The sequence below is a fragment of the Osmerus mordax genome, chromosome 18 (assembly GCF_038355195.1).
Source record: "Osmerus mordax isolate fOsmMor3 chromosome 18, fOsmMor3.pri, whole genome shotgun sequence".
Lineage (NCBI taxonomy): Eukaryota > Metazoa > Chordata > Actinopteri > Osmeriformes > Osmeridae > Osmerus > Osmerus mordax.
The window spans coordinates 11,258,959-11,285,312 of NC_090067.1; the positions used below are offsets into that span (position 1 = coordinate 11,258,959).

Below are 26,354 nucleotides of genomic sequence, written 5' to 3' on the forward strand. Positions count from 1 at the left end.
GCCTGTGTGAATTATTATGTGCATGTCTGGCATCTGTGTGGTTAGTGTGTGTGTGTCTGTGCGTGCACACTCCTGGCTGTTCCCAGCTGGCGCGGTTGGTCACATGACCCAACTGAGGGGCGGCCATCAGCAGAGCCAGGAAACTGCCTGCAGGAGAGAGAGAGAGAGAGAGAGAGAGAGAGAGAGAGAGAGAGACAGAGAGAGAGAGAGAGAGAGAGAGAGAGAGTGAGAGTGAGGAAGTAGGGATCAGGGAGGCAAGCATTGGAGAGAGGGGGGGGTGTGAGGGGGGGGGTAATAGAGGAAGAGAGGGCTGTAGAGGGAGGAAAGGATGGGAAGAGAGGGGAGGGGAAGAGAAAGGTAGGGGGAGGGATAGAGGAGTAATACGGTTCTCCTTGTCTTAAAATAACTTCAGCATGTAGGTTCCTGCAAGAACAACACGACTGCTCTGAGAGAGAGGAAGAGAGAGAGAGAGATGAAGAGAGAGAGTGGGAGGGACGGTTAAACAGACAGACACAGGGAGAAAGGGAGGGGGGGAATGGGGGGGTAGAGAAACAGAGAGTGAGGGAGAAAGGGAGTGGAAGATTGACTGAGAGAAACCAAACCAGAGAAAGAGGGTGAGGAGGATTAGGAGAACTGACAGAAAGACAGAGAGAACAAGTAAGAAAGAGAGCAGATAGAGAAAGGGGTGAAGAAGGAGGTGGAGTGATAGAGGGGTGGGGGGTTAACAGCCGTACTGGGGCCTGGTGCTAGTCGACTGCTCAAAGTCCTTTGTGTGTGTGTGTGTGTGTGTGTGTGTGTGTGTGTGTGGCAGTATGTGCACTGACCGTGCAGTTGTTCTAATGAGTTTCTTACTTTCTGTCTGTCTGTTTATCTGTGTAAAGTTTGTCTGAATGTGTGTCTGTCTGGCCATGTCCATCCTTGTGTTTGCGTGTGAGTGTGTGTGTGTGTTCTTGGCAGGAGGTGGTGTTGAACACAGACTGATGATGAAGATCATTAGGAATTTCCTGCAGCTGGGAAGAGGGAGAGTGTACAGACAGAGAGAGAGAGAGAGAGAGAGAGAGAGGGAGAGATAGAGAGAGAGAGAGAGAGAGAGAGAGAGAGAGAGAGAGAGAAAGCAGCAAGGGGCAGATTATGTGAGAGGGTGTGTGTGTGTGAGGGAGAGTGGGAGCGATTGAGAGGTGAAAGAAAGCAGAGAGAGGGCAGCATGGGGCAGAATATGGGATGAAGTCTGCGTGCGTGTGTCCAGAGGGTCTGGATTTGTATTTATTTTCAAGAACGATGAGTAGCAGTGGTGATGAAGGTTCCAGAGGGGGTGGACCAATCTGTAAGGCTCCCTGAAACACCCATCAATTCCTCCCATGCACCTGGGATGGCATGCCTTCATGGAGGTGGATTAGGAGGTGCCGTAAGGCTGTAGATCTGCCTTTCCTCATCACCAGCACCTACACTAACCTTTCAAGTCTAGATCCAGCCAAGGGCCATAAGGGCTCATGGAAGTATGGGGGATTTGTAAACAATTATATAAATATACATACAAAATATAGATATATTTATATATCTATATTTTTATTTATTAAAGAATGACATGTAGGAGATTAAATTGAACTCCAGTTTTGTCTTGGGTTCTCTGAGGAATGATTAACTGCAGATTTACGTGACACCTACAGTAGTTTGAAGGTTGGCTTTTTTCTGTTTATGTTCTGTATCGGTTGTCTGAAAGTTTTGTTTAGGTGGTTCCAGCTTGCGTGGATGTTTGGGCTGTGTGGTGGGATGGTTGTGTAGAGGGTTATGGGGCAGGAGACCGATGGTAACTGAGTATCTGCAGAGTGTCACCAAGTCTCTGTGGACCCTCTGACCCACTTCCCCCTCCCTCCTTCCTTCCTTCCTTCCTTCCTTCCTCAATCTCTCTCTCTCTCTCTCTCTCTCTCTCTCTCTGTCTGTCTCCTCTCTCTCTCTTTCTCCCTTCAATCTGTCTCTTTTACTCTCCTGTCTATCTGTCCGTCTGTCCGTCGGTTTTTCTCTTTATCGAGCCTCTCTCTACCTTTCTTTCTCCCCCTGCCCAATCACTCCCCCAGCTCTTTCTTTCTCTCACCCTTTCTCTTTCTGTCACTCTCTCTCTTTCTCTGTCTACCCCCTCCTTCCCCCCCACACTTCCCCCCTACACACACCCCCCCCACCTCCGCCCGTACTGTGTCGGCGCTGCTGCCTGTCTCTTAGCAACAACTGCACACCCGTTAGAGCTGAGTGAGTGCTTTTCCAAACACACGCAGACAAAGACACACCACACACACCACACACATACCCAGGCACAAGCACACAATCACTGCACACTTAAATACAACACACCCATACCCAGGCACAAGCACACAATCACTGCACACTTACATACCACACACCACACACACATACCCCCCCCACACACACACACACCACAGACACATACTCATGTGTAGAGTCTGGTGCTAAGTGAGTATGTCTGTTGTGTACCTGCTGTCTGGTATGGTTAGAAACTGCCTGTTTGTAATTACTGTATTAGGAACAACTTAGGGAATAAGGATCCACTCCTTTTAAAAGTGATTCTGTGCTTAATTTATTGATTTTATATGGTTATAGTTTACTAAGTGTTCAGGTTGTAAACTATAACCCTATAACATTTTCTGATTTTGTTGTTGTTGGTTACAGGCGGACTTTCTTGATTGGATAAGACTGCCCTGTTCACCTTGGGTGTTTAGATGCGGTTCAGATGTGTACGATGTTTGATGTGTGTGTTTCTACCTCGGTGTGAGTGTGGTGTGTGCGTGCGTATGTTCCTGGGAAAAGGGGAAAGAAAGAGTGAATGTGTGTGTACGTGTGTGTGTATGTGTGTACGTGTATGTGTGTGAGTCTCTAATTAAAGCTAGTGTTGGGAGGTTCTGCTCCATCCTGTCTCTCATACTATGGTCGGATAGAGCCTTAATTAATGAATGCTGTTAATTAGAGAGAGTGAGAGAACACGAGAGCGAGAGAGGGAGGAGAAAAAATTGAGACCCGGAACAAGAGAGAAGGATGGCGGAAGAAAGGATGGAGGTGGGGTTTGGCTCTGGAGACAGATAATATATATATGTGATATATGTGATTGCAGGAAAGATAGGGGGATAAAGGATGGAGGGGTAGTGTGTGTGTGTGTCTGTGTGTGTGTTTGCCTGTGTGTAGTCTGTTACAGTCTATGGTTACGTAGTGTATGTATAGGTGTTTTTGGGTGGTGACTGTGGTGTGTGTGGGGGGGGGGATATGTGTCCGACTTGTGTTATTTAACACTGTTAAGGAATGTAGAGGCTGTTGTAGTATAGAATCCCCCTCCTCCCCCTCCCCTCCAATCCCCCCCCTCCTCTCCTCCCCTTACCACTCCCCGCCCCCTCCCCCACCCACCCTCGGACTCCCTCCACAGTTTCTTCTTTCTAGCACAGTGTCAGCCACACACTCTTTCTACACTCTCTCTCTCTCTCTCTCTCTCTCTCTCTGTCTTGTAATCAGAACCATATGCAGGGTAGAAGGAGGAGACAGAGAAGCCTGACGATGGACAGTGTTGTGTTCAGTGTGTGGTGTGTTGTGTTAAGTGTGTGGTGTGTTGTGTTCAGTGTGTGGTGTGCGGTGTTCAGTGTGTGTTGTGTTCAGTGTGTGGTGTGCGGTGTTCAGTGTGTGTTGTGTTCAGTGTGTGTTGTGTTCAGTGTGTGTTGTGTTCAGTGTGTGTTGTGTTCAGTGTGTGGTGTGTTGTGTTCAGTGTGTGGTGTGTTGTGTTCAGTGTGTGTTGTGTTCAGTGTGTGGTGTGCGGTGTTCAGTGTGTGTTGTGTTCAGTGTGTGTTGTGTTCAGTGTGTGTTGTGTTCAGTGTGTGGTGTGTTGTGTTAAGTGTGTGGTGTGTTGTGTTCAGTGTGTGGTGTGCGGTGTTCAGTGTGTGTTGTGTTCAGTGTGTGGTGTGCGGTGTTCAGTGTGTGTTGTGTTCAGTGTGTGTTGTGTTCAGTGTGTGGTGTGTTGTGTTCAGTGTGTGGTGTGTTGTGTTCAGTGTGTGTTGTGTTCAGTGTGTGGTGTGCGGTGTTCAGTGTGTGTTGTGTTCAGTGTGCGTTGTGTTCAGTGTGTGTTGTGTTCAGTGTGTGGTGTGTTCAGTGTGTGTTGTGTTCAGTGTGTGGTGTGTTCAGTGTGTGTTGTGTTCAGTGTGTGGTGTGCGGTGGGTAGTTAATCCACGGCTGCTCTGTTAGAGCGGTTGTGTGCGTGTGCGTGCATGCCTGTGTCTCTATCTGGGAGTTACATAGTCGTGTCTTCAGTTAACTTTTTATTGTTATTTTTTTGCCTCTTCTTTTGCTTCTGGTTCTTCTCTGCCAGGAGAAAAAAAAGTCATTCTTTCTTGCCATTCTTTACTTTACACTGCCTTACTTCACTTCTCTGTCTCTTTAATCTGTTAACCAAAATAGAGTAAGATTGCTAAACAGCATTTTTCTATCTCCCCCTAGTGGTAGATAGTCTTACAGTAGAGACAGATCAGCGCGTATGAGAAACAATTAAGATGTGTTGGTGAAGACGTGTGCGCACTGTCTCTATCCCTTGTTTGTGTGTTGAGTGTGTGTGGGGGCTCATGATTCAGGTATTTGTGGATATAGTGGCTTGGTGGTGGATTTGTCCTTATGTGACAGAAGAGGAGTGGAGAGAGGGGACTGCAGTGTTTGATTGTATCCCAACTTAAGTTGCAGCAACAAAACACCTCACGTTGTCTAATCCCACATGATCGCCTTGCAATAATTGCTTCATAACAGATCTCCTTCCCGGGTTATACCTTTCTCTCTCTCCCTCCTTTATTCAGAAGCCATGGACTGGGCAGCAGGGATGAGCAGAAGAGAGAGGGATTAGTGTGTATGTGTTCTCCACTGCAGTGCTACGGACCCAATGATATCCAGAAGAAGCCAGACACACGGACCTAAGGCTGGAACGAGTGCCAGACAGTCAGGGATCGAGCTGGACGTGAAGGGTGAATAGAGGTAGTGTTGTTCAACAACAGACTTACAATGGAAACATGTTTTGTTCAACTCCCTGTGGGTTTAAATTTCTATTTGAAAGAGAATTCAATCGGAATTCTCAAAGCCTATTCGAATCTTTCATCTTTTTATTTTTCCTTGTACTGTTTTTAAACTCGTTGATCAAACTTTTAACTTTTTCCGTTTCTTCCCTTAGGTCCCTGAATCCTTCCGCTAGACAACTGTAAGAGCACGTAAACTGCATCTCTCGTCCCCCGTTAGTGACATCACTGAGACGCGAGTGCCCTGCATTGGATGAGCCACCTGACGGGGCGCCTGCGTTCGGGCGGGACCTGTGGGGGGGCTCTGGAGGAGGGCGGAGCCTGTGGGGGGGCTCTGGAGGAGGGCGGAGCCTGTGGGGGGGCTCTGGAGGAGGGCGGGGCCTGTGGGGGGGCTCTGGAGGAGGGCGGGGCCTGTGGGGGGGCTCTGGTGGAGGGCGGAGCCTGTGGGGGGGCTCTGGAGGAGGGCGGGGCCTGTGGGGGGGCTCTGGAGGAGGGCGGGGCCTGTGTGGGGGGACTGGAGAGGCCAGAGGGATGGACAGGGGAGGGGGGGCCCTTGGAACCTGGCGATGGAGCCTTGGTGAACTATGACCTCCTCCCCCCCGCCGCCCTGGCCAACGGGCTGCATCGGACTCTGGGCCTGAGCACCCGGAGACGAAGGCAGCTGGACACCCTCATGCACACGTACCCCGACACGCAGACACACACACTCTCACAGACGCCCTTAGACATGCAGGCTAACATGGACACAGCTGTCCACAGCAGACCCCCAAAGACAAACACGCTTCCCAAAACACACACGGACAGTCGGGCTGATGTCGTCAGGCACACGAGCCGCCCTGCAGCGTCAGAGCAGCCGAGAGCCGCCCCTCCCTCTGACACCCACACCTCATCACCCAAAACCCAGCCCCTCCCACTCGTCAATCAGCCCCCCTCAACCAATCAGATGGCAGCCTCAGTTCCCTGCAGCCCGCCCCTCCCTCTCCCCTCGGCAGAGACAGACATACTCCCAGGCTGCAGCCCCGTCCCTATTGGCCCGACGCCTCCAGGCCCCTCCCCTTTACCCATAGAAGGTGAAAGGAAGTACGCTCTGCGCAGCTCCGGGCGCCCTCGGTTCCCCTGCCACCTCCGCAAGTCGTCCCGGCTTCGCCGCAACACGGAAGACGTCGAGAGGAGGGCGGGGAGAGACAGAGGAGAGGAGGAGGCGGACGAGGAGGAGAGCGAGGAGAAGATCTGGAACGTTAAAAAAGAAGAGGAGGAGGAGGTGGTGGTGTTGAGAGGAGCTGCAGAGGTTCCGTCCGCCGACCCCCCTCCTCTCCCAGACACACCCGTGTCCCGCCCAGCCCCGCACCCCGCCCCGGCCCGCCCCTCCCCCCACTCCCTCCCAGGCCGCCTTCAGCCCAGTCCCATGCCCCGACCTCGACCCCGGCCCCGGCCTCGACCCCAACCCCGACCTCTGCCAGCAGTCAAGAAGGTGGAACCGGTGGCTGTGGATGTCTCTCCCCCTCCCAAGAAAAGGCGTGGAAGATTTGTTGGGGTGAGTTGAAGTTTACAGTCCCACAAAGATACACACATTTTTGGTTTATTCTTCATTTGAAAATTCCAAGTACGTTTACACAGGAGAGTGTAGTACACATAGTACTTTGATGATGGTTTAAACTTAACTTTGTGTTGCCCCCCCCCCCCTCCCCACCCTTCCCCCAGGTGAGGAAGATCGTGGTGAAGGTGGCTCGCATCCCTGTCAACCTCAGCCGACGACAGAAGAGCTACAAGATCTCCTCCATGGAGACGGTCACCGGGGCAGATAAGGGTGGTGTCGGGGGCGACGGGGGCCTGGAGGGTCCTGAGGGGGGCCCGGCGGTGGTGCGGGAGCCCACGGCCCTGCTCCGCATGAAGAACAACGGGAAGAGCGTGATGGTGATGTTCCCCCCCGGAGAGCTGCCGGTCATCCTCAAACGCCGGCGCGGACGGCCTCCCAAGCAGGCCGTGCCGGGAACGCCGGACGCACGGAACAGCGGGAACGCCGTCGGGAACGCCGACCAGCCCAAGAAGCCTCGGCGCAGGCGGCGGACCAAGCTCCCCTCCCCCCAGCCGTCGTACGTCAACGACACGAACGACGTCAAGGCCGAGTACGGCGACGTGCTGTCAAAACTGGCGTTCCTCAACCGCCAACCGCCCGCCACAGGACGCTGCTCCCCGCCGCGGTGCTGGACGCCCAGCGAGCCCGACAGCTTCCACGTGCCCTTGGAAAACCCCGGAATCTCCACCCTGCTGCACCGGCTCACCGGCTTCCGCCGCAGAGGGGGCAGAGGAGGGGGGGTGGGAAGCCGGGGAGGGGGCATGGCGGGCGGAGCGGGCGGCGCCGAGGGCTTCAAGAGCTCCTTCTGCGACTTCTTCGAGACCATCGGCAAGAAGCGGAAGCCGACTCCTCCGGGGGTGGAGCCCGGGTTGCCGCGGAAACGGGGCAAGGGCGCCGGCGGCGGGGCAGGAGGCCGAGGGGGCGGGGTTGTGGGGGACGGGGGAGTCGGGGAGAAGCCTGTCAGGAAGCGGCGCTCTCGTAAAAACGGGGGGTTCAGGGGCGAGGCGGCGGCTGGCGGGCAGGACTGGGCCAACGGGGGCGGGGGCTGGGGAGAGGAGGGCTTTGGGGAGAAGGAGAGGGGACCAGGGGGGTTCCAGAGCTGTGGCTCTCCCGGGAGGGGCTTCCTATCCTGCGAGGGGGGCAGAGGGGGGGTGTTCGGAATCCCAGGGAGCAGCAAAGTGGCCAGGGCTTCAGCAGAGGAGGCCCAGGGCCTGTTTGCTGGATACTTTCGCTCCCTGCTCGACTCAGATGACTCCTCAGACCTCCTGGACATCTCCATGTCCAGCCCTGCCTCCTCACGACCTGACGCCCGCAAACCCCCCAACGCGGCGGGCTACGAGTCCTCCAGCCCAGCCCCCGGCCCCAGCTGGTCCCCAGCTTTCCCCAAGCGCAGCCCCAAAGGGCCCGGTTTGGACAGCCCTGCCCAGCCCCAGTGCTCCTCAGCCAGGCCTCCTTACAGCTACAGCCTGGCCCAGACCTCACCCACCACCTCCTCCTTCCCCAAGTCCACCCCTCCGTCCCTCTCTCTGTCCCGCTCTCCCAGCTCACCCCATCCCTCCTCCTACTGCCACTACCCCTCCAGCTACTCCTCCTCCTCACCTGGCGGGGGCAGTGTTGGCTCTCAGAGGCCCACAGACTGCAGCTTCTCCTATGGGGCAGGACACAGCAGCACCAAGGCCACCCCTGTCGGCCAGGGTCAGATGGGTTATTCCAGCTACCAGGCTGCTTCCAAGCGGGGCTACAGCGGCTACCCCGGATCGGCCCATCCCTCCCTTCTGCGGGGGGAGACAGCAGCACCCACATCTCCAGGGGCAGGTTACATGGCCATGGCCAAGAGCAGTTCCTTCCCCTGTTCTTCCTCCCCGGAAGGATACAGACCCCCCTCAAATCAGTGGAACTACAGGTAAGCTTCGTCAAGACCAGATGGCTGGTTTTGCGCAATCCGTTTTTGTGTGTGTTGTTTCTAACAAAGACAGCTTCAAGAGTGGCACATTTCAATATGTATACAGTTTATTGAATACGTTTGTGTTAAAAGTGTGTGTATTTGTGTGTGTGTGTGTATGTGTGTGTGTGTGTGTGTGGGGGGGGGGGTTGGTTTCAGGCAGGGGTATGCTAGCTGGGGAGTAGACGGCTTTGGGCTTCAGTACAACAGCTACAATGAATATGCCGGCAGTTCTACTGAGTCTAAAGACATCCTGGACATTTCCAACTACACTCCCCAGAAGGCCAAGCGGCCCTCCTTCCCAGAGAGCCTATCGGAATCCTCCTCTGACTCCTCCCACCTGGGCTCAGGAGCCACTTGTGGAGGTTCTGGGTCAGGGGGCGGGATTTACAGGCAGAAGGAGCCTGTTCCTATTGGAGAAGCGGGCCAGTCCAGCCTATCCAGTCTGGAGAAGCTGATGATGGATTGGCACGAAAGTGCGGCTGGACCTTCCTACAACTGGAGCCAGAATGTACTTTTCCAGGGCGGAGGAAACAAGCAGGGCCGCGGGCGCCGGAAAAGGTCTGAACCGCAAGGGGAACGGGAGGGGGGGTCCGCAACAGCAGGCGCCCCTCCAGACTCTCCGTCCAGCCCGCTTCCGTCCCAGGGCCCAGGGCCCAAGCGCAGCGGAGTGGGGGGCCGGCAGCCGAGGGGATCCCGAGGAGGAGGGAGGGGGGGTCTGTCCCCGTGCCAACGAGAGCGCCCCGCAGCGGCCAAAGCCAAAGCCAAGGGGGCTTCTGGAGGGGGGGCCTCTGGAGGCTCCGGGCTGTTCCAGGAGGGGTTGGACTACTACAGCGGGGACAGCAGTAGCCTCTCCCCCCTGCCCACCTCTGCACCCCCCCACGGTTACCCCTCAGACCCCTGTGAGTACCCCTCACCCTACTCCGCCCACCCCTCCACCCCCTCCTCTGATGAGCGCTACCCAGCCATCTTTCCTGGGGAGTCCTCCCTCTCCCCCAGTATGTCCTCTTACCCCCCGAAACCCACTCCTCCACCCCCCCAGACCTACCACCCTGTGCCCACCAGGACCTTCTCTCCCTCTTGCTCCCCGTCACCACGGTTACCTCCCCACTGCGGAACAGCGTTGAGCCCCCCTCACCGTGCCCCCCCTAAAGACCCCCAGTACCCCCAGTACGACTCCCCCAATTACTGTGGCTCCCCCTACTGGTACGGACAGGCGTCTCATGGCGGCAGCCCAAGTCCTCACGCACACACCAGCACACACACTAACCCACACGCCGGTGCACACGTCAGTCCCCACGGTAACACACACCCCAACCCACATGCCAACACACACACGAATCCTCACACCAACCCGCATGCCAACTCACATTCAAACCCCAATCCTCACACCAACACACACCAACACCCCAACGCACAACCGCACGCCAACCTGAGCCCCCACACCAACCCTGCATCAAACCCCAACCATCCTTCCAACCCCCACTCACACCCCAGCACCACCCTACATGGCAGTGTCGCCAACCCTCACCACCACCCCCTCCACCCCAACAATCACCACCACCACCATCCCCAATCCCACCCCCATCCCCACCCCAACACGCACTCCAACCCCCACCTCCATTCCAACCCCACCTCCAGCCTCCACACCCACCCCAACCCCTTACACTACGAAGAGCGCCCCCCTCCCTCCGGCATGCCACACCACAAACGAGACCTCGCTGCCCACATGACTTCAGGCCCCCGCCAGGCCCCCCTCCCTCACTCTCCCTACCCCTCCAACCTCCACAAGCCCTCCCTGGAAGCCGTTTCTCACTCAGAGGACATGGGTTACTCCCCCCTGCCCCTCCACTCCTCCTCCTACCCAGGGATGCCCCCCCGCTACCTCCCCCAGCCGACGCGGGGCGGGGGGGTCCTCTGCCAGCTGCTGGACCCCCCGACAGACGACAGCTTCAGCGTGACCAGCTTGTAGCTGTGGCTGCAGGTGCAGTGCTGTTCATTCCTCTGACACACACTACTTAATGACTTTTCTAAGGGTCACTTCCTACTGCACTCTTTCTATGAAATATGCACACAATGTAGTCTCATTATGGAACAGCTTACCTTTTTGATGTCCTTTCTGATCCCAGTGTTGAACTCAGAAATTCTTAAACTAATTATAATGTTTCTATGACGACTGGTTGACCTTACTGATGAGACTCTCTTTGTTTTTTTTACACAGGTGCATTCAATCTCAAGCTTTTACAGATTTCTAAACTTTTTTTTAAGTCTTTGTGAGAGACTTGGTGAAAGAGGAGAGTCTGCCAGTTTTGGACAGTCTAGCTTTAATGCTCCAGCAATGACAATCAAGAGCTCGCAGCAACACACACACAGCAACAGACACACATAGGCACACATACATGCAGGCATATGGGCTTCAAGACAGTAGGCCACAATGTTGCAGTATAGTACAGTTTGTGCATTTGCATTGCATCCTGTACACATTCACGCACACACGCACACACACTACAAAAGCACGTACAGACTCAGCTGGAAAGAGCGAGTGGCCAGGAGGATCCTGTGGAGGGTTGACAGATGCTGATTGTCATATGGACACAGAAGTATGGACAAGCCCCGCCCCTCAGAGTCTAGCTGTGCTGCCTGGAGGACTCCATTTCCCAGAAGGCTGTGTTTCATGGAACTTCACTTGTCATCTCCAGGGGAACAGAATGCTGGCGAATCTGGACCGCACCAACCTTTCTCCTCCTCCTCTCACGATCTCCCGCTCTCCTGACCCTCTCTTCTATCCTCCACCCGTCCCCCTGTTCCTCCTCTCCACCCTGACCGCCACAGAAAACGTCGAACCAACCCACTGCCCTCAATCCACTTAGTCTGCCCCCCACACCCCCTCCTACTCTCTGTCCTCACCCCTCCCTCCTTCCCCCCTCACTGTGTTGTGCCATGTGAGAGGTGAGTACCTCCCAGTATCTGCTCTTGAAAAACCAGCATCTGTACATAGACTCCAACTTCAGCCGGGGACGGTGGGCCTACGACCTCTCACCCCCAAACATGATATCAATGTTGCATTAACGTTCTGCCATGGTTTTATGCTCCGGAGGGAAAGAATGCAGCATGGAGACCCAACATCCTGTGTTTCGCCGTTTAAACTATAAAGGAAAAAAGACACGTGGCGACCCCCAAAGAGATGTGTGTGTGTGTGCATCAACGTGTGTGTACGTGTGCGTGTGTGTGTGTGTCAGGGGTCAAAGTGGGTGGAGCTCTGATATTTAAGCTGAGGTGGGGCTTCTCTCCCTCTTCTCACTCTATCTCTTCTTTTTTCTGTTGTCTTGTGTTGTTTGGTGGGTTTTGTGATGAAAAGTTGTATATCTGTCTGTTACATATCATGTATCTGAGGTGCAAATATTTAAATACACATTCTGTTCTGGCCATTGTTAACCTGGTCTGGTCTACTGCTGCTTTAAGGGAGCCCTTTGTGTGTGTGCCCATGTTTCTGTGTGTGTGCCTGTGTGTCTGGGTGTATGTGTGGGTGTATGTGTGTGTGTGTGTCTAGCTTGGTATTCAGCTCCATGCTGTGGTGAGCTAAAGGAGTTCAGATAGGGACATGACTGGGAGGTTGGTAAGGAGGGAGGGATATGGGAAGAATGGAATAAAACGGTCCAGACGTGAAGATTGGAAAGGGATGAATACAGCAACAACAACAAAAAGACAAGAAAAAAGTATTAAATGAAAAACATAAACAACTGAAAAAACTGAAAAACACACATTAACCTCCTAAAATGGAAAGGCATAAACACAAGCGTCTGATTGGGCAGCTGTTTCTGCGACGCGTTAGAAGTCCAGGTGAAGATTCACAAGGCCATTCCTTCTGACCTCCATAGACGTCTTTCTAGATATCTGCAGCATGTGTGTGTAGCTGGGGGGGACTGCAATGTTCGTTTACTACTTTTATATCTTAAGTAGTTTGTCAACAGGCTGACTAAATAGGCCCAGACGGAACAATGTTTACTGTGACATTCCACGGGTGGCTGCGCTCGGTAAAACAGGATCTGGTAACAAAGAGTTCCAAATTCGTTAATTATTGTTAACGTGATTACAACTAGATAAGCACAGACATCTTATTTCAAATGAAGCAATTATAAAATGTTTAACTGGACCCCACATTAACTTGCTTTAAAGATTAACTGACAGAAAAGTAACACAAAGTGTGTCAACAAGGCCACAGCCGGACTGGCTAAGGAATGCGCTGCGTCACCGCTTTCGGCAAGAACAGAGAGAGAGGGAGCGAGAGGCTAAAGGGAGGTTGTCCAGCTGTTAACTTATTATTTTCAGACAGTAGCTTCGCCCGAGTCTCCCAAGTAGTCAGTTGACTCTCACGGGACACCACACCGGAGGCAGGGGCGCGAGATGATCCTCAGTGCAACCAATGAGGCATGCCAGCCGGTGTGCGGCGCGTGCTCCATCGCGCGGGATTATTTTTAATCCCGCCGCTTCTGCTTGCTCTTCAATTCTTGGTCGGGCTCAGTTTGCCGAAAATCCAACAAGCTAGAAACCTAGGGGATGAGGACAGGATCACCTTCTCTGTTATAAGTATCGAACCGGTGAGGAGCACGCGCAACCAGGGAGTCATACTTGTCGGACTGGAGTTGCTAGAAGAAGACGAGGAGGAAAGGGGAGCGCGTGGGTACGAGGAAGAGAATGAGATGTCAACGCGCGAGGTAAGAGTTTTCAGAATGCCCAAAGTTCAAGATTCAAGAGCCATTTGGACACACACACGCACACACACGCACACACACACACAAGGAAACAGGTGAGAACTGGCTGACCCAGTGTCTGAGTTCCTTCAGCATGGTCCCTGTGTCTCTCTCTCTTTCCTACCCTTTTTGACCCCATCTCTCTGCATTACCCCTAGGTGGCCCAAGGCTAGAGGGTTGTCAGCTGTGAATGTTTTTGTGAATGTCTCCTCCACTCTTTTCCTACTCTCCTCTGGGTTCTACTGCCTAGCACACCCTGTATCACCATCCTAGCCTTGTCTCCATGGCTCACCTCTTTGATGTACATCTCTCTCTCTCTCTCTCTCTCTCTGTCTATTACTGTGTCTCTCTCTCGGTCTCTCCCTGTGTCTCTCTCGCTTTCTCTCTCTTGCTTTTTCACTCACCCTTTCTTTTTTTCCTTTTCTCTTTGTCTCTTCAACTCCCCCCCCCCCCCCCCACACACACACTCTCTCCCAGCTTTAGGCTCTGACTAAGTGTTGTGAGTCATCAACTCCCCCCACCCTTTCAGGGTTGCCATAGTGATCACAGGGGTCTATAGGTGTCACAGGGAGTGAAGGTGTGTTTGTGTACATATGTATGTGTGTGTGTGTGTGTGTGTGCGTGTCAGCAGCAGGGCATGGTTCAAAGTCTGTGACCTGTGTATATCTTTAATAACAGGGGAGCAACTCTCTATCTTATTCAACCCCCCCCCCACACACACACACACACATTCTTGTCATTCTTCTGAATTATTTATGCTCTTCTCTGACCTCCACTCCCACCCAAAACTCCAAGATGCCATACAGCAGACAGTTTAAGCATACCTGTGTAGGTACCTATGTTGCAGTGATAGATATGGTGATTTATTAAATCCCCAATTATGTTCATGTGCGTGTGTGTGTGTGTGTCAGGATGCAGGCAGAGGGGCTGAGCTACAGCCATGGTCAGCAGGGAAGCCCTCCTTCATAGATGAGGTTGATCGCATCGTCACATACATTACAACACCTCAGGTAGTGTAAAACACTACACACCTATCTGACTTAGACCCCTCCAAATACCTGTGTAGCTCACTAAACCACACCTGACCATTGTACGTTTGTTACATAAAATATGAGACTTTTATGTTTGTGCCAAACATCTTAGAGGATATGTGTACATGACTGTGCCATGTGGCTTAATTCAGCATAACCAACCTCCATTGGTACGTCACTAACCCTCTTCTCCTTTCCTCTCAAAGGTGAATTGTCCTCGGATGGTGTTCCCAGGAAAGCCCCCAGCTTCACAGGCCTCCAGACAACCATGGATTCTGTGTTCAGACAGTAAAGGCCTTCCAAATGGAAATCCTGCCTGCGTAGCATACTCCTTCAGGTGTGTGTGTGCGTGAGTGTGTGTTTTTAGGTGTTGGTGTGTGTGTGTTTAGGTGTGTGTATGTGTTTATTCCACTGGCAGGGATGAAATACATGGTAACAATGCAATGCATAATTAATCATGCATACAATAATCTCCACGCCCTCTCTCTGCACATCCCTTCTGTCTCTCTCTGTCTCTGTCTCTCTCTGTCTCTCTCTCTCTCTCTGCAGCATGGATGGGAATGATGCTGAGTTCCTGGAGACTGTGTTAGGAGCTGGATGTGAGGTTCACCGGTTCGACCCCAGTCTGACCACATCAGGCAGTTTCCATAGCGACCCATTGGAGGGTAACCAAAGTGACAAGGGTGTAATCCAGCACCACCGGGCGTGGCTTGACTGGCGAAGTCCAAGGGGGCGTAGACAGAAGAAGAGGGGCATTCTGGGTAGTGGGTCTCGAACACTGGCGGATATCATGAAAGCCCTCGGACATCAAATGGTAAACTGCACACACAGACACATATCGTACAAGACACACAGAGCACATACAGGTACCACGGTAACACATGATGTATCACGCTGCATATATACAGACACACAAAGCATACTTACTTGTACGTTCCCATGGCAACAGGGCTCCTATCCATTCAAGGATGCCATGGCAACAGTGAGTCAGTGAATTGGTCACAGTTGCAGTTACATGCTCTAGCCACAGGAGGGAAGCTTAAAAAATATATATCTCGCAGTCATCATGCATCATGTCAGACTGCAGCCTCTCTAGTCTATTTTTTGTTGTTGTTGTTTAGGTCCACTTTCTGTACGCTGACCTGCTCAGTGCAGAGTGGCGTGTTCTGCAAAACTGGGCGGAGCTCGGAACCCTCCAGAGCATTCGCCACTTGGTTGTCACGGTGCACATGCAGTGGGCCGGGTTCGAGGTCGGAGGGACCGACGCGGAGGTGGTCCGCTACTGGTTCAGCATTCTACAGGAGCTTCACGTGGCAGGATTCCGTCTGGTGCATAGTTTTCCCGGGGAGGGAGAAAAAATCCTGAAACATAAAGTAACAAACGCACATAACTCCTACACACTCAGCTGGGTCAACAGGAGACCTCTACACTCTGGGACATAAACATATCAGTGGAGAGTCGGTAGCGGGCGTGGAATGTCTTGCTTCATGTGTGAATAATCTTGCTTCATGTCACCCTCTGGTGGAAAAGAGTATAATCACACATTCCCCCTGATCCCAGGACAATGTCTTTGCCCCGGTTTTTCCACGCATTAATTTCTGTTTCAGAATAGAAGTGTTGGTTTAGCTTCACTCCTATCCTTGTCCTGACCATTTATTTAACCATTTCACAACCTAGGTTTCCAAATAATTTAATTCAGGACTAACCTTGCTCATTTGTCAGCTTTAGGTGAGTCAAAGGTTGAATTTCAAAACCATTTCACAATCCTCCTTTCTTCAGCTGTAAAGCACAACTTGGTAATCCTACAGAAACACATGGACGATTGTTGCAAAGCTACTTTGTCAGTTAATTTGACTTGAACGTGTAATTTTGGTTATATTAAACCATATTGTTGAGTTTATTGTAGCATTCCTTATGTGTGGATACAACTGTTATAACCACCTTTGAATATGTGGAACTTCTACAATCTAACTGCCTTTTATATGTCAATACTGTTTAATGTGTGTGCAATAAAACGTTTTTAAACCAAGATAACCTAATTTAAGCATCAAACGTTTTCATGGCCTGTGATCAAAGCTGGTATGCTTTCACTGATCAAAAAAAAGTATATTTTATGCAAAGTATTTGAACTATATGCGCCTAATCTATCTGTGTAATGCCAGTCATACTTCGGATGCGTTCAAACCCGCTTTGTGGCCTGGAATGTAGCATTTTAGCCCACCCAACGTTGCGCACTCTATGGTACGCAAACTACGGACAGATGTTAATGACCATGCAGGGTGGAGTTACGTGCTTTACGTCTAAATACCAGTGTCCTCTCCCTCAGATGTGAATTGACGTGAAGATAAGCCAATAGACGTATTGAATGCAAAAGTCTCGACCAATCAGAAGTTAACCAACTGGAACTTGTCAGCGTTCTGCCCAGACACTCCGTTTACAGTAATTGCTCTGTTTCTACACGGAGTCTTCGGAAACTAGAGACAACATAACAACGAAACTGGATTAACGGACGGTTGTCTTGACAGTTGTGACGGTAGGTTAATCAATTTCAATCTCTGTGCTTTTTTTCTAGTCTTGGACTAGTATATTTTTATCCGCCCGATTTTCAGCCATAAGGAGAGGCGCTTTCATCTCACTTCCTGTTCTTGCTGATATGACAAGGCCCTGAGCCGAAGTTTTATGTCAGCCAGTGTTACTCGAAATGTGTTGAAAATGTAAACTACTTTAGCCACATTAGTTTCAAAAAGATATTTAAATAAATTCACCATGACCTTTACTTTGAGAGAATATGAGAAAGTATCCACAAAACTGAAAAAGCGCCACTACAAACATTGTTCTCAGTCTTTTGCTTAGTCTACTACTCTTTCAAAACAATGTAGGCAATATAGTAAAATGTAGCGAAGCGTCGTGGTTCACTGACTGTGGCATGCATTTTAGTGACATTTCTGGAGGAGTTTACAACGTACCATTTCTCAAAAATACACTCTTCTAAGTACCCTGTCCCCTAATGCACGTCAAAGACTTGGATTTCATTTTATCAAGTCTGCAAGGCAGATGCATAATCTTTTTAGCGCTCATGGTAATGTGAATCGGATCAATAGGCAGTTTTTGTTTTCTGAAAGAGATCATTATCCAGCCACTACGCCTATGTGCTAAAGTTGGAATGGGAGTTTTCCTTGAGGCGCCCTCATCTGGCTGCGGAACGCTACCAACGGCTGGAAATAGGAAGTCGGTGTGGTTCGTTTCCGATCCCTACAAACCTTTTCTTAAAAGTCCTCAAAGTAGTAACAATGTGTCTAAATTGGTCTAGCAACAGTAAAGATATGACATACATTTTTAATATTTACTTCTCATTCACACTAACTCATTGACGTGAGGGGACGTTGGCCTAAGGGTAATGGAACTGGTTTTGGTTCTGCTTTAGCTTAGTCTGTCCTTGTGTTTTTCCAGCCTGTCTGTCTGGGTGTGACATAAGGGCAGTTGCCTGTAACACTCAATGTCTTCTGAATTAGAGGCTAGAACCGTGGAATTTCAGTGGAGTGGAACAAAAGGAGTCTGCAAAACATGTTTACTTCATCAAGACACGTTTATTTTTGTCCATTTTCCGCCAAAACAACCACTTTCTTGAAGTGGTTACATTCAGTGCCACGTCACATTTGCCTATTATGGCGGGTGTTCAACGTGTCTCCACCCCACCCCCCACCCCCCACCCCACAGGGACACGTCCCCAGTCCCCTCCTGTCCCATCATGCCTCTGGTGACGAGGAACATCGAGCCGCGTCATGTGTGTCGCCAGACTCTCCCCAACACCATCCGCAGTGAGCTGGAATGTGTGACCAACATCAGCCTTGCCAACATCATCCGACAACTCGGCAGTCTTAGTAAGTGTGTGTGTATAGAATGGGATTGTCTGTTGCCATGTGTGGTGTGCTGTGTGTTAGAGTGTATTGGTTCGTCTGTAGTTATAATCCGTGTTCGAATGTGTAGGTAAATATGCAGAGGACGTGTTTGGCGAGCTGTTTGTCCAGGCCGGGGCGTTCGCCCTCCGAGTCAACACGCTGGGGGAGAGAGTGGACCGCCTGCAGGTTAAAGTCACACAGCTGGACCCAAAAGAGGAAGAGGGTGAGCCAGCCCCACACACACACACACACATACAGATGTTTCTCACCAACAGCAGTATCCAGCCATAATTGATAAACAGATGGTAAGCGAGGCAATATGCATTGAATCGTTCTTTAGTCGTGCTGGTGTACATCAATATCCTGGAGGTCTGACTCTCTCTCTGTGTGTGTATGTCTCCCTCTCTCCCCTCTTTCTCCCCCCTCTCCTCTCTCCGCTCTCTCTCTCCTCTCTCTGTGTGTCTCTCTCTCTCTCTCTCTCCTGTGTCTCTCTCTCTCTGTGTCTCTCTCTCTCTCTGTGTCTCTCTCTCTCTCTGTGTCTCTCTCTCTCTCTGTGTCTCTCTCCCTCCCTCTGTCTCCAGTGTCCCTGCAGGCCATCACCACCAGGAAGGCCTTCCGCAGTAACCTCATGCAGGACCAGCAGCTGTTCATCAGGACGTCCCTGCCCATGCCCATACAGGAAACCTACCTGACCTGCAACGAGCCCCCACCTCTCAACATACTCAGCCAGTACAGGTAAGAACACGCACACATACTTCACACACACACATTCCCTCTGAACACACATACTGTATAGTCTGTACACTCACTCACTCACTCTGTGAGCACACACACACTCACTGTCTGTACACTCACACTGTCCGTCTCTGAACACATACACACACTGCATACACACATTCTTTGAACACATAAAAACACACACACTCTCCCTGAACACACACACAGCCTCTCTGATGTGTGACTGTCCCTCACAGAGACGATGGGAAGGAGGCTCTGAAGTTCTACACAGACTCCTCCTACTTCTTCGAACTGTGGAAGGAGAAGATGCTGCAGGACACCAAAGACATCATGAAGGAGAGACGCAAGCACAGGGTAACACACATGCACACACACAAACACACAGACATACACAAACACACCCACAAACACACACAAACGCAAACACAGAGGACCTCGGGTGACTCTCTTTGCCCGTCCGTCCCTGAGCAGAAGGAGAAGAAGGACAACCTGAACCCCCGGACCCTGAACCCACGGAAGATCAAAACCAGGAAGGACGAGTGGGAACGCCGCAAGATGGGGGAGGAGTTTGTGGTGCCTAAACACGACCTGGGGTGAGTGGATGAAAAGAGAAACATGCAGAGGGAGAGGGAGCTCCAGAACATACAGAGGGAGAGGGAGCTCCAGAACATACAGAGGGAGAGGGAGCTGGGCAGGAAAGTGGGAGTCAGATGGCTGAGCGGTTACGGAATTGGGCTAGAAATCTGAAGGTTGCCAGTTCGATTCCCGGCCGTGCCAAATGACGTTGTGTCCTTGGGCAAGGCACTTCACCCTACTTGCCTCGGGGGAATGTCCCTGTACTTACTGTAAGTCGCTCTGGATAAGAGCGTCTGCTAAATGACTAAATGTAGGAAAGGGAAATTACATGGGTGTCCTGGGATGGGTTTTGATTCCCCGTGTGTAGGAACTCTCAGGAGGGCCTGAACGGCAGTATAGGGTCTGGAGAGGACTTTAATTCTGACTGTCTGGAATTGAGCACGGGCTCCTACGCCTTCGAGCCAGGCTCCCCCCTCCCTCCCCCTGCTCCGGACGACTTCCTGCCCCCCCCACCGCCCGACACAGGGTAAGGACACTGGGTCTAGATCGCTCGATGTACACCTGTGAAGACATTCTTGAGTTGCAGTGTGCTGAGTCAGGGTTTCTGTTGTTGACCTGGACGACTCTCATTGGCAGGTATTCTGACGCAGCGTCAACCCAGAAGCGTGGCAGCTTGCTAAGCCCCACCCACCCACCGCCGGCCCCTCCCATGGCATCGTCTCTTGCTGGCTCCCGGCCCAACCTCGCCCCTCCCCCTGCCCCTCCTCCTCCACCTCCCTCTGGCTTCGGAGCCCCGCCCCCTCCCCCTTTCTTTGACTCCCCTCCCTCCCCCCCTCCCATCTCCTCTTCCTACCCCTCCCCCCCTGCCCCTCCACCCCTTCCCTCCATGGGCTCACCCCCTCCTCCTCCCTCTCTGCCCCAAGGTGGCGGCCCCCCACCTCCACCTCCTCCCCCGCCCCCCCCAGGTCCCCCTCCTCCCTCTTCGGGGCCCCCTGCACGCACTCCTGCCTCCATTGGCTCTGCCGTCCCCAAAGCCGAGGAAGAGCCTGAAGGCGGTCGCAGTGACCTGCTCCAGGCCATCCGACAAGGTAGGAGTCACTCGCCGTTAATGGCAAGGCCATAGACGGACAGCACGCATATATATATGAACCTGCCACACTTAACGAGCATGGGAGTCAGTTGGCTGAGCGGTGAGGGAGTCGGGCTAGTAATCCGAAGGTTGCCAGTTCGATTCCCGGTCATGCCAACTGACGTTGTGTCCTTGGGCAAGGTACTTCACCCTACTTGCCTCGGGGGAATGTCCCTGTACTTACTGTAAGTCGCTCTGGATAAGAGCGTCTGCTAAATGACTAAATGTAAATGTAAATGTAGTAGTGGCAGAGGATAATATCAGTAGCTCCTCCAATCATGTTTATGACTGGGAAGTGCACACACTTCCGTGTTGCATGTCTAGGTGTGCGTCAGTCAGTCTGCGGAGTTCCTCTGACAGTGAACACACTGTAACACACGCAAGCGTACACACACACAGCCCATAACCCACCCTCGCTGTCTCTCCCTCAGGCTTCAACCTCCGTAAGGTGGAGGAGCAGCGCGAGCAGGAAAAGAGAGGCAACAACGACGGGGGCAATGACGTGGCGGCCATCTTGTCCCGCCGCATCGCCGTGGAGTGCAGCGACAGCGAGGACGACTCCTCGGAGTTCGACGATGACGAGTGGTCCGAGTGAGCACTACTTCCACTTCTTTTTCTTCTTCACCGCCACCATAGTCTTCCTCCACCTCATTCACAAAGAAAAACATCCCCCCCCCCCCAACTTGTTGCGCTGTTGTTTCCAGGGAGTTATGGAGTAGAGGCCAAAGGTTATGTGTGAGTTTAGTGTGTGTGTGTCTCTCCCTACTTTCCCAACCAATCACAGGCCCTAGACGATTTGATTCCATTTGTCTGAGATGTCAATTTTAGTGTAGAGGCCTAAAGACAGGAGCGAGTGCTGTTCTTTATTGTATTTCATTAGCGTTTCCAGACCTTACCTGGGACCGATGCACAGTCAAGATGGGGCATGCATGAATTTACATAGGATGTGTGTGTATGTTAATAATGTTTATATATATATATGTGTGTGTGTGTGTGTGTGTGGGTGCCTGTATGAATTGTTCAGTTACTTCTGGGTGACATCACATTCACTTAGAAATGCTAGTGGTTAGTCATATGCTACTGTACAATTTTTCATATCATGAGCTTATTTCACTGAGAGTGAGGGAGCTCATACAAGCATGTACACACATATACACACAATCCCTAATATTATTATTTGCAGAGTAAAAATGCAGATGTAAATGCAGTTCCATGTATTGATATAGATTCATACAAAACATGCTTGTGCACACACACATCATGTACAAAATACATTTACTGAAGATGGTGTTATTGATCATGATCTGTATTATCTATTTAATACTGCAATCTGTTTAAGACCAAGAGCTTACACTTTCATTTTCCTCTTTCCTTCCTTCCTTAAAAAAAAAAAAAATGGTTGTCATGGGAACTGTTGCCTTAGTCACTGAGGGACTCATTCCACAGCGGGGCTACATTCAGAATGGCCAATCGTTCAGAACGTCTACGTCCCCTGGCAGCCATTATACGCCCTAGCCAATGAGCTGGTCCCTGTGATGCCAAAGCCCCTCCCCTTCTTAAGTGCCTTTTGTTTCTTGCATAGCTTTGGGCCAAAGTTGCCTTAAATCACAGATCTGAGATCAGCTAACCTTTACCAAATCACAGGTCTGAGATCAACTAACCTTTACCAAATCACAGGTCTGAGATCAACTAACCTTTACCAAATCACAGGTCTGAGATCAACTAACCTTTACCAAATAGCAAACAGTCATCGGTGGGCCAAACGAACTGTGTCTTAAGGAGTAATTATTCTTGCAGTGTCCTTTTATTTTAAATCCAAAGTTTGCCTTGGTTGTATCAGCTGTTAAAAGTGTGTACCTATCCAATGATGTGCCTCTCCTGTGTCCTTTCTAAATGATAATTAGTACAATAAAGATCAAACACAATGAAGTTGCTTGTGTCTGTGTGTGCCGTGAGGGTAAATGGAACAACTCACTTCACCTTCCATACAAAATGTTTTTTTTTAATTGTCATTACAAAACATGAATTCATTTATAAATAAAAAAAACAACATTGTGCAACAAGAACTCACAATCAAAGTGCCTTTCGATGCGAATAAACAAACACTGTGTTTTTAGAAGAATTCAAGTATTTTCAATTGGCATTTGGCTCTGACACAGTAACGACACAAGAAAACATTAAAGTATCAGTGTTTGAGCTCCTCTCTGCATAACCTCCCTCCATCATCATCACGATAAAGTGCAGTTAATTTAATCCATAGATATTTGGATGTAGATATATAGGATCTCTATGTCTGAGTTCCAGTTGATTGAGAATGAGGCACGAGATGATGAAACAGTGTATTGGACCCCTGTGAATGACGGTCAACCGTTTCAAGATGTCCGCCGGCCGGCTGGACAGATCAAAACTTTCTGATTGCTTTTGAAGCTCAGATGAGATTCCATCTGATGGACATGTGTGCAAGTGGCATGTGATCGTGTCTATGGTTGTGCATACTACAATGTCTGGTGGTATAGTCCTGGTGCTTTGTCGAAAGGCTTGCCCAGCTCCTTATACGTCCGTGGGCTGATACGCCTGCTGGGAGGGTCTGTGAGGGCAGCAGGAGTGGACAAGCACCTTGCGAATGTCTCTGTTCCTCAGGCTGTACAGCAGCGGGTTCAGCAGGGAGCTTCCGGCCGCCGGCACCAGGGTGGCGTATGTGTAGAGGGGGGGGCTGGACGCGTCGCCTAGCAACCCGTAGAGGGAAAAGGGCATCCAACACCCGACGAACACGCCCAGAATCACGGCCAGCCTGGAGAAGCCCCGCCCACCGCTGTGTTTGCTTGCGTATGATTGGTGCTGGGGCAGGAAGTGCCGCTGGGTCGCGATGGCGTGGGCGTGTCTCCTAGCGACGCGGCAGATCCCGGCGTATAGGTGTAAGGTTACCACGACGACCACCAGGAAACCTCCACACAGCAGAGATAAGTATGTCCGGGTTAGGGGTCGGGCAATGGAGCAGGAAGTGGGGTCATCAAGGCAATGCCACCCTAGGGCTGGCCCCGCCCCTATGATACATGCCCCCACCCAAACTAGACCCAGCAAGACGGCAGCACAGCGCCGTGATTGGCCAGAGCCATAGGTGAGGGCGTAGCTTAGAGACAGGTATCGGTCCAGAGCCACGCCCATCAGACTGCACAGGGAGGCGGTCAATGATGTCACCAGCAGTCCTGAGATCAGCAATTCTGACCAATCACTAGGCTCCACGCAAAAGAGGAAGAGGAAGTGTAGGATTAAGGCCACACCTGCCAGGAGATCAGCCAATCCGAGACTGGCAAGCAGCAGGAAGACGGGAGCTCGTAGAGAGGGATTGGCTAAAATTATTGTCACGACCACGGCATTCTCAGCAGCGATGACAGTTCCGGAAACACACAAGGCCACGCCCCAAACGCTGAGAGGAGGGGCTTCAGGGGTCAATGGTGGATCTGATTGGTCCAGAAAATGGAGAGGGGACGCGCCGGAGAACTCCTCCCACTCCACTTCAGAGGCATTCAGGATCATCATTGGACTTTCACAGGAATCTGAGGAGAAGAGAGACAAGGAAGAATAGGTTAGCACTGTAAGACCATGTTTCCCACTACAATCACTCACCACCCCTTGTGGTTGAAGAGGACCTCTAGTTTCCACATGCAGAGATGAGGCTGAGGCTCTGAAACAGTTGTCTGGGTTACAGGACTTGGGCTCAGCTGGTAAAGCAACCATTAAATATCTCTGCATCAGTAAACTATAGTCCAGGTGGGTATATTTTGGAAAGAGGTCGGGTCTCTTAACCACACAAATGTCAATAAAAAAAATATTTAGTCTGGTTGTTTCTGGTTATTTAAATACTGGGTCCTTTCTGCTACTGTTAAAAATATCTTTAACTCTGTGCACTACTTTACTCTCTGCCCGCTCAGGAACCACAGCTATCATCGCATCAGAAATGCCGGTTTCGAATGAATAAATAACATGAGGCTAGATAAGGGATCGCGCGCCCCCTCCGGTCGACACGTCAACAGGCAATTACTCATCACCTCGCATCCCACAGTATGGGGATACCCTTGTGCGTGAGGGGTGTTGTGTAAGAGATATGCAGCTCCACTGCACCAAAGAGACCACGACAGGCACACACGCACTTAAGATACACACACACACATACTGTCCCACAAGCAAAAGCACGCACGATGGATAAGGTATCTTACCTCAATGTACACTTGGAATCCAATGTATCAGTTCCGTTGAGGCACTATCCAGAGATAGAAATAAGTAAATATGGTGTTCGGCTGTTTCTGAAGTCTTGACAAGAGTCCCAGTATCTCAAACAGTCTTGTTTCACTGTCCCCATTAGATATCAGTCCCTGTTGTCTGGCTGCGACTCCTCACCGTCGATGCCTATCGTGCAAGAATGGAGACTGGATCTTCAGCGCTCGGGTGCATTCACTAGACTCTAGCTGACGTCAGTGACTAGAGATTCAACCAATGGGGAGCTTAGATAGAAATGCACGAGTAGGGGGGGTCGCGAGTAATTTCATTCAGAAAAATGCGGCATCTTACAGCCCCTCCCACTGCGGCTCATTCGCGCCAGTTTTCCAGTAAATTATATTTGGTATTCATCGGACGTCCCCCCCCCCTTTCCGAGGACAGGGCCCAATCATGAATGGAAAATTTCTAAAGTTAGAGAGTAAAAAAAATGACTGAATTTGGAGTAGGGCTAATGCCACGTCTCGCTGTCCAAGGTGCTGAAATCGTAGCCATACTGTAACATTATGTGAGACAATGCTGCTTTCCTGACAGAATGTGATGTGTTCATTTGGCTGTTCATTGTTTACAAAATCCAGGTTTGCATAAAAGGTTGTCTGCACTCTGTTGTCTAGAAGCCTAGTGGCACATTCTTGTCAGACCATCACATATAATTTGAGCAGGCAAATTACTGATGAACTTAATAAACACCTGAGACCAAGCAAACTAGTTGAATAATTCATGTTCAAAAGAAATCGTGTCACCTCAATGTATGCTGACATCAATTTTACGGAGCCTACGCCACCGGCTAGCGGGAACTCACGGTTTCCCCGGTCTAAACGGTGCGCGTAGGCGATAGGCTGGGCTGTCGTAAGTGGTCATATACCAATGCGCATAGAGAGAGGGAATCTCGTCCTGATGCACCCATATAAGGACATCACCTTCCGGTTCTTGCCGGTAGAATAATGGATAACAAAGATATCATCAATCTGAAGCGACGTCACAGAGAATCTGATCCAATGTGAAATTTGGCTGATCGATATGTAAACAATTTTGGCCTTATGTAGCATTTGCCAGCTGTTTATAGAGGTCGGAGGACTGCGGTATTTCTCGCGGTTATCTAACCTTGTCACAAACCCTCCTCGCCTCCTACACTGCAGCACGAGCTGTTGTAAAAAAAACGTGTTTAGGAGTATGTGGTGATAGTATCTCAGTAATATTACACTGTTTGAATTGAGGTGGGCATGTGTGGATGAGTCCATACCGTTACATTAATTTACATGTACATTTTAGTCATTTAGCAGACGCTCTTATCCAGAGCGACTTACAGTAAGTACAGGGACATTCCCCCGAGGCAAGTAGGGTGAAGTGCCTTGCCCAAGGACACAACATCAGTTGGCATGACCGGGAATC

At 51.0% G+C, this 26,354-nt stretch overlaps 4 protein-coding genes across 5 annotated transcripts; 3 read left to right on the top strand and 1 right to left on the bottom strand.

The window, feature by feature from the left end:
- Positions 1-5,298: 5,298 nt before the first annotated feature.
- On the top strand, positions 5,299-10,535 carry ahdc1 (AT hook, DNA binding motif, containing 1). The gene is made up of 3 exons (XM_067256314.1): positions 5,299-6,579; positions 6,747-8,524; positions 8,723-10,535. The coding sequence occupies exons 1-3, from the start codon at positions 5,299-5,301 to the stop codon at positions 10,533-10,535; spliced, it is 4,872 nt and encodes a 1,623-aa protein (XP_067112415.1).
- Positions 10,536-14,229: 3,694 nt separating this feature from the next.
- Positions 14,230-16,346, top strand: LOC136962509 (probable methyltransferase-like protein 24). The gene is made up of 4 exons (XM_067256298.1): positions 14,230-14,324; positions 14,552-14,682; positions 14,895-15,159; positions 15,467-16,346. Exons 2-4 carry the CDS (start codon positions 14,567-14,569, stop codon positions 15,785-15,787), a joined length of 702 nt encoding a protein of 233 aa, XP_067112399.1. The 5' UTR covers positions 14,230-14,324; positions 14,552-14,566; the 3' UTR covers positions 15,788-16,346.
- A 398-nt stretch (positions 16,347-16,744) lies between these two features.
- wasf2 (WASP family member 2) lies at positions 16,745-22,616 on the top strand. 2 transcript variants are annotated; one of them, XM_067256435.1, is made up of 10 exons: positions 16,745-16,878; positions 18,063-18,226; positions 18,333-18,467; positions 18,826-18,979; positions 19,219-19,336; positions 19,454-19,575; positions 19,926-20,084; positions 20,195-20,646; positions 21,119-21,278; positions 22,111-22,616. In XM_067256435.1, exons 2-10 carry the CDS (start codon positions 18,094-18,096, stop codon positions 22,115-22,117), a joined length of 1,440 nt encoding a protein of 479 aa, XP_067112536.1. In that variant the 5' UTR covers positions 16,745-16,878; positions 18,063-18,093; the 3' UTR covers positions 22,118-22,616. The 2 variants fall into 2 exon arrangements, with proteins under 2 accessions (XP_067112536.1, XP_067112537.1); XM_067256436.1 differs by having other exon boundaries at positions 21,119-22,616.
- A 621-nt stretch (positions 22,617-23,237) lies between these two features.
- Positions 23,238-24,227, bottom strand: gpr3 (G protein-coupled receptor 3). The gene has a single exon (XM_067256520.1). The coding sequence runs from the start codon at positions 24,225-24,227 to the stop codon at positions 23,238-23,240; it is 990 nt and encodes a 329-aa protein (XP_067112621.1).
- Between the last annotated feature and the right edge of the window lie 2,127 nt (positions 24,228-26,354).

Bases quoted from the DNA above. Each gene is read 5' to 3' on its own strand.
- ahdc1 (XM_067256314.1), top strand. From the start codon at position 5,299: ATGAGCCACCTGACGGGGCGCCTGCGTTCGGGCGGGACCTGTGGGGGG. The intron at 6,580-6,746 runs GTGAGTTGAAGT...CCCTTCCCCCAG, and splicing joins GGCGTGGAAGATTTGTTGGG to GTGAGGAAGATCGTGGTGAA. The intron at 8,525-8,722 runs GTAAGCTTCGTC...GGTTGGTTTCAG, and splicing joins TCAAATCAGTGGAACTACAG to GCAGGGGTATGCTAGCTGGG.
- LOC136962509 (XM_067256298.1), top strand. From the start codon at position 14,567: ATGGTGTTCCCAGGAAAGCCCCCAGCTTCACAGGCCTCCAGACAACCA. The intron at 14,683-14,894 runs GTGTGTGTGTGC...CTCTCTCTGCAG, and splicing joins TGCGTAGCATACTCCTTCAG to CATGGATGGGAATGATGCTG. The intron at 15,160-15,466 runs GTAAACTGCACA...GTTGTTGTTTAG, and splicing joins AAGCCCTCGGACATCAAATG to GTCCACTTTCTGTACGCTGA.
- wasf2 (XM_067256435.1), top strand. From the start codon at position 18,094: ATGCCTCTGGTGACGAGGAACATCGAGCCGCGTCATGTGTGTCGCCAG. The intron at 18,468-18,825 runs GTGAGCCAGCCC...CTCTGTCTCCAG, and splicing joins GGACCCAAAAGAGGAAGAGG to TGTCCCTGCAGGCCATCACC. The intron at 20,085-20,194 runs GTAAGGACACTG...TCTCATTGGCAG, and splicing joins CCCCCACCGCCCGACACAGG to GTATTCTGACGCAGCGTCAA.
- gpr3 (XM_067256520.1), bottom strand. From the start codon at position 24,227: ATGATGATCCTGAATGCCTCTGAAGTGGAGTGGGAGGAGTTCTCCGGC.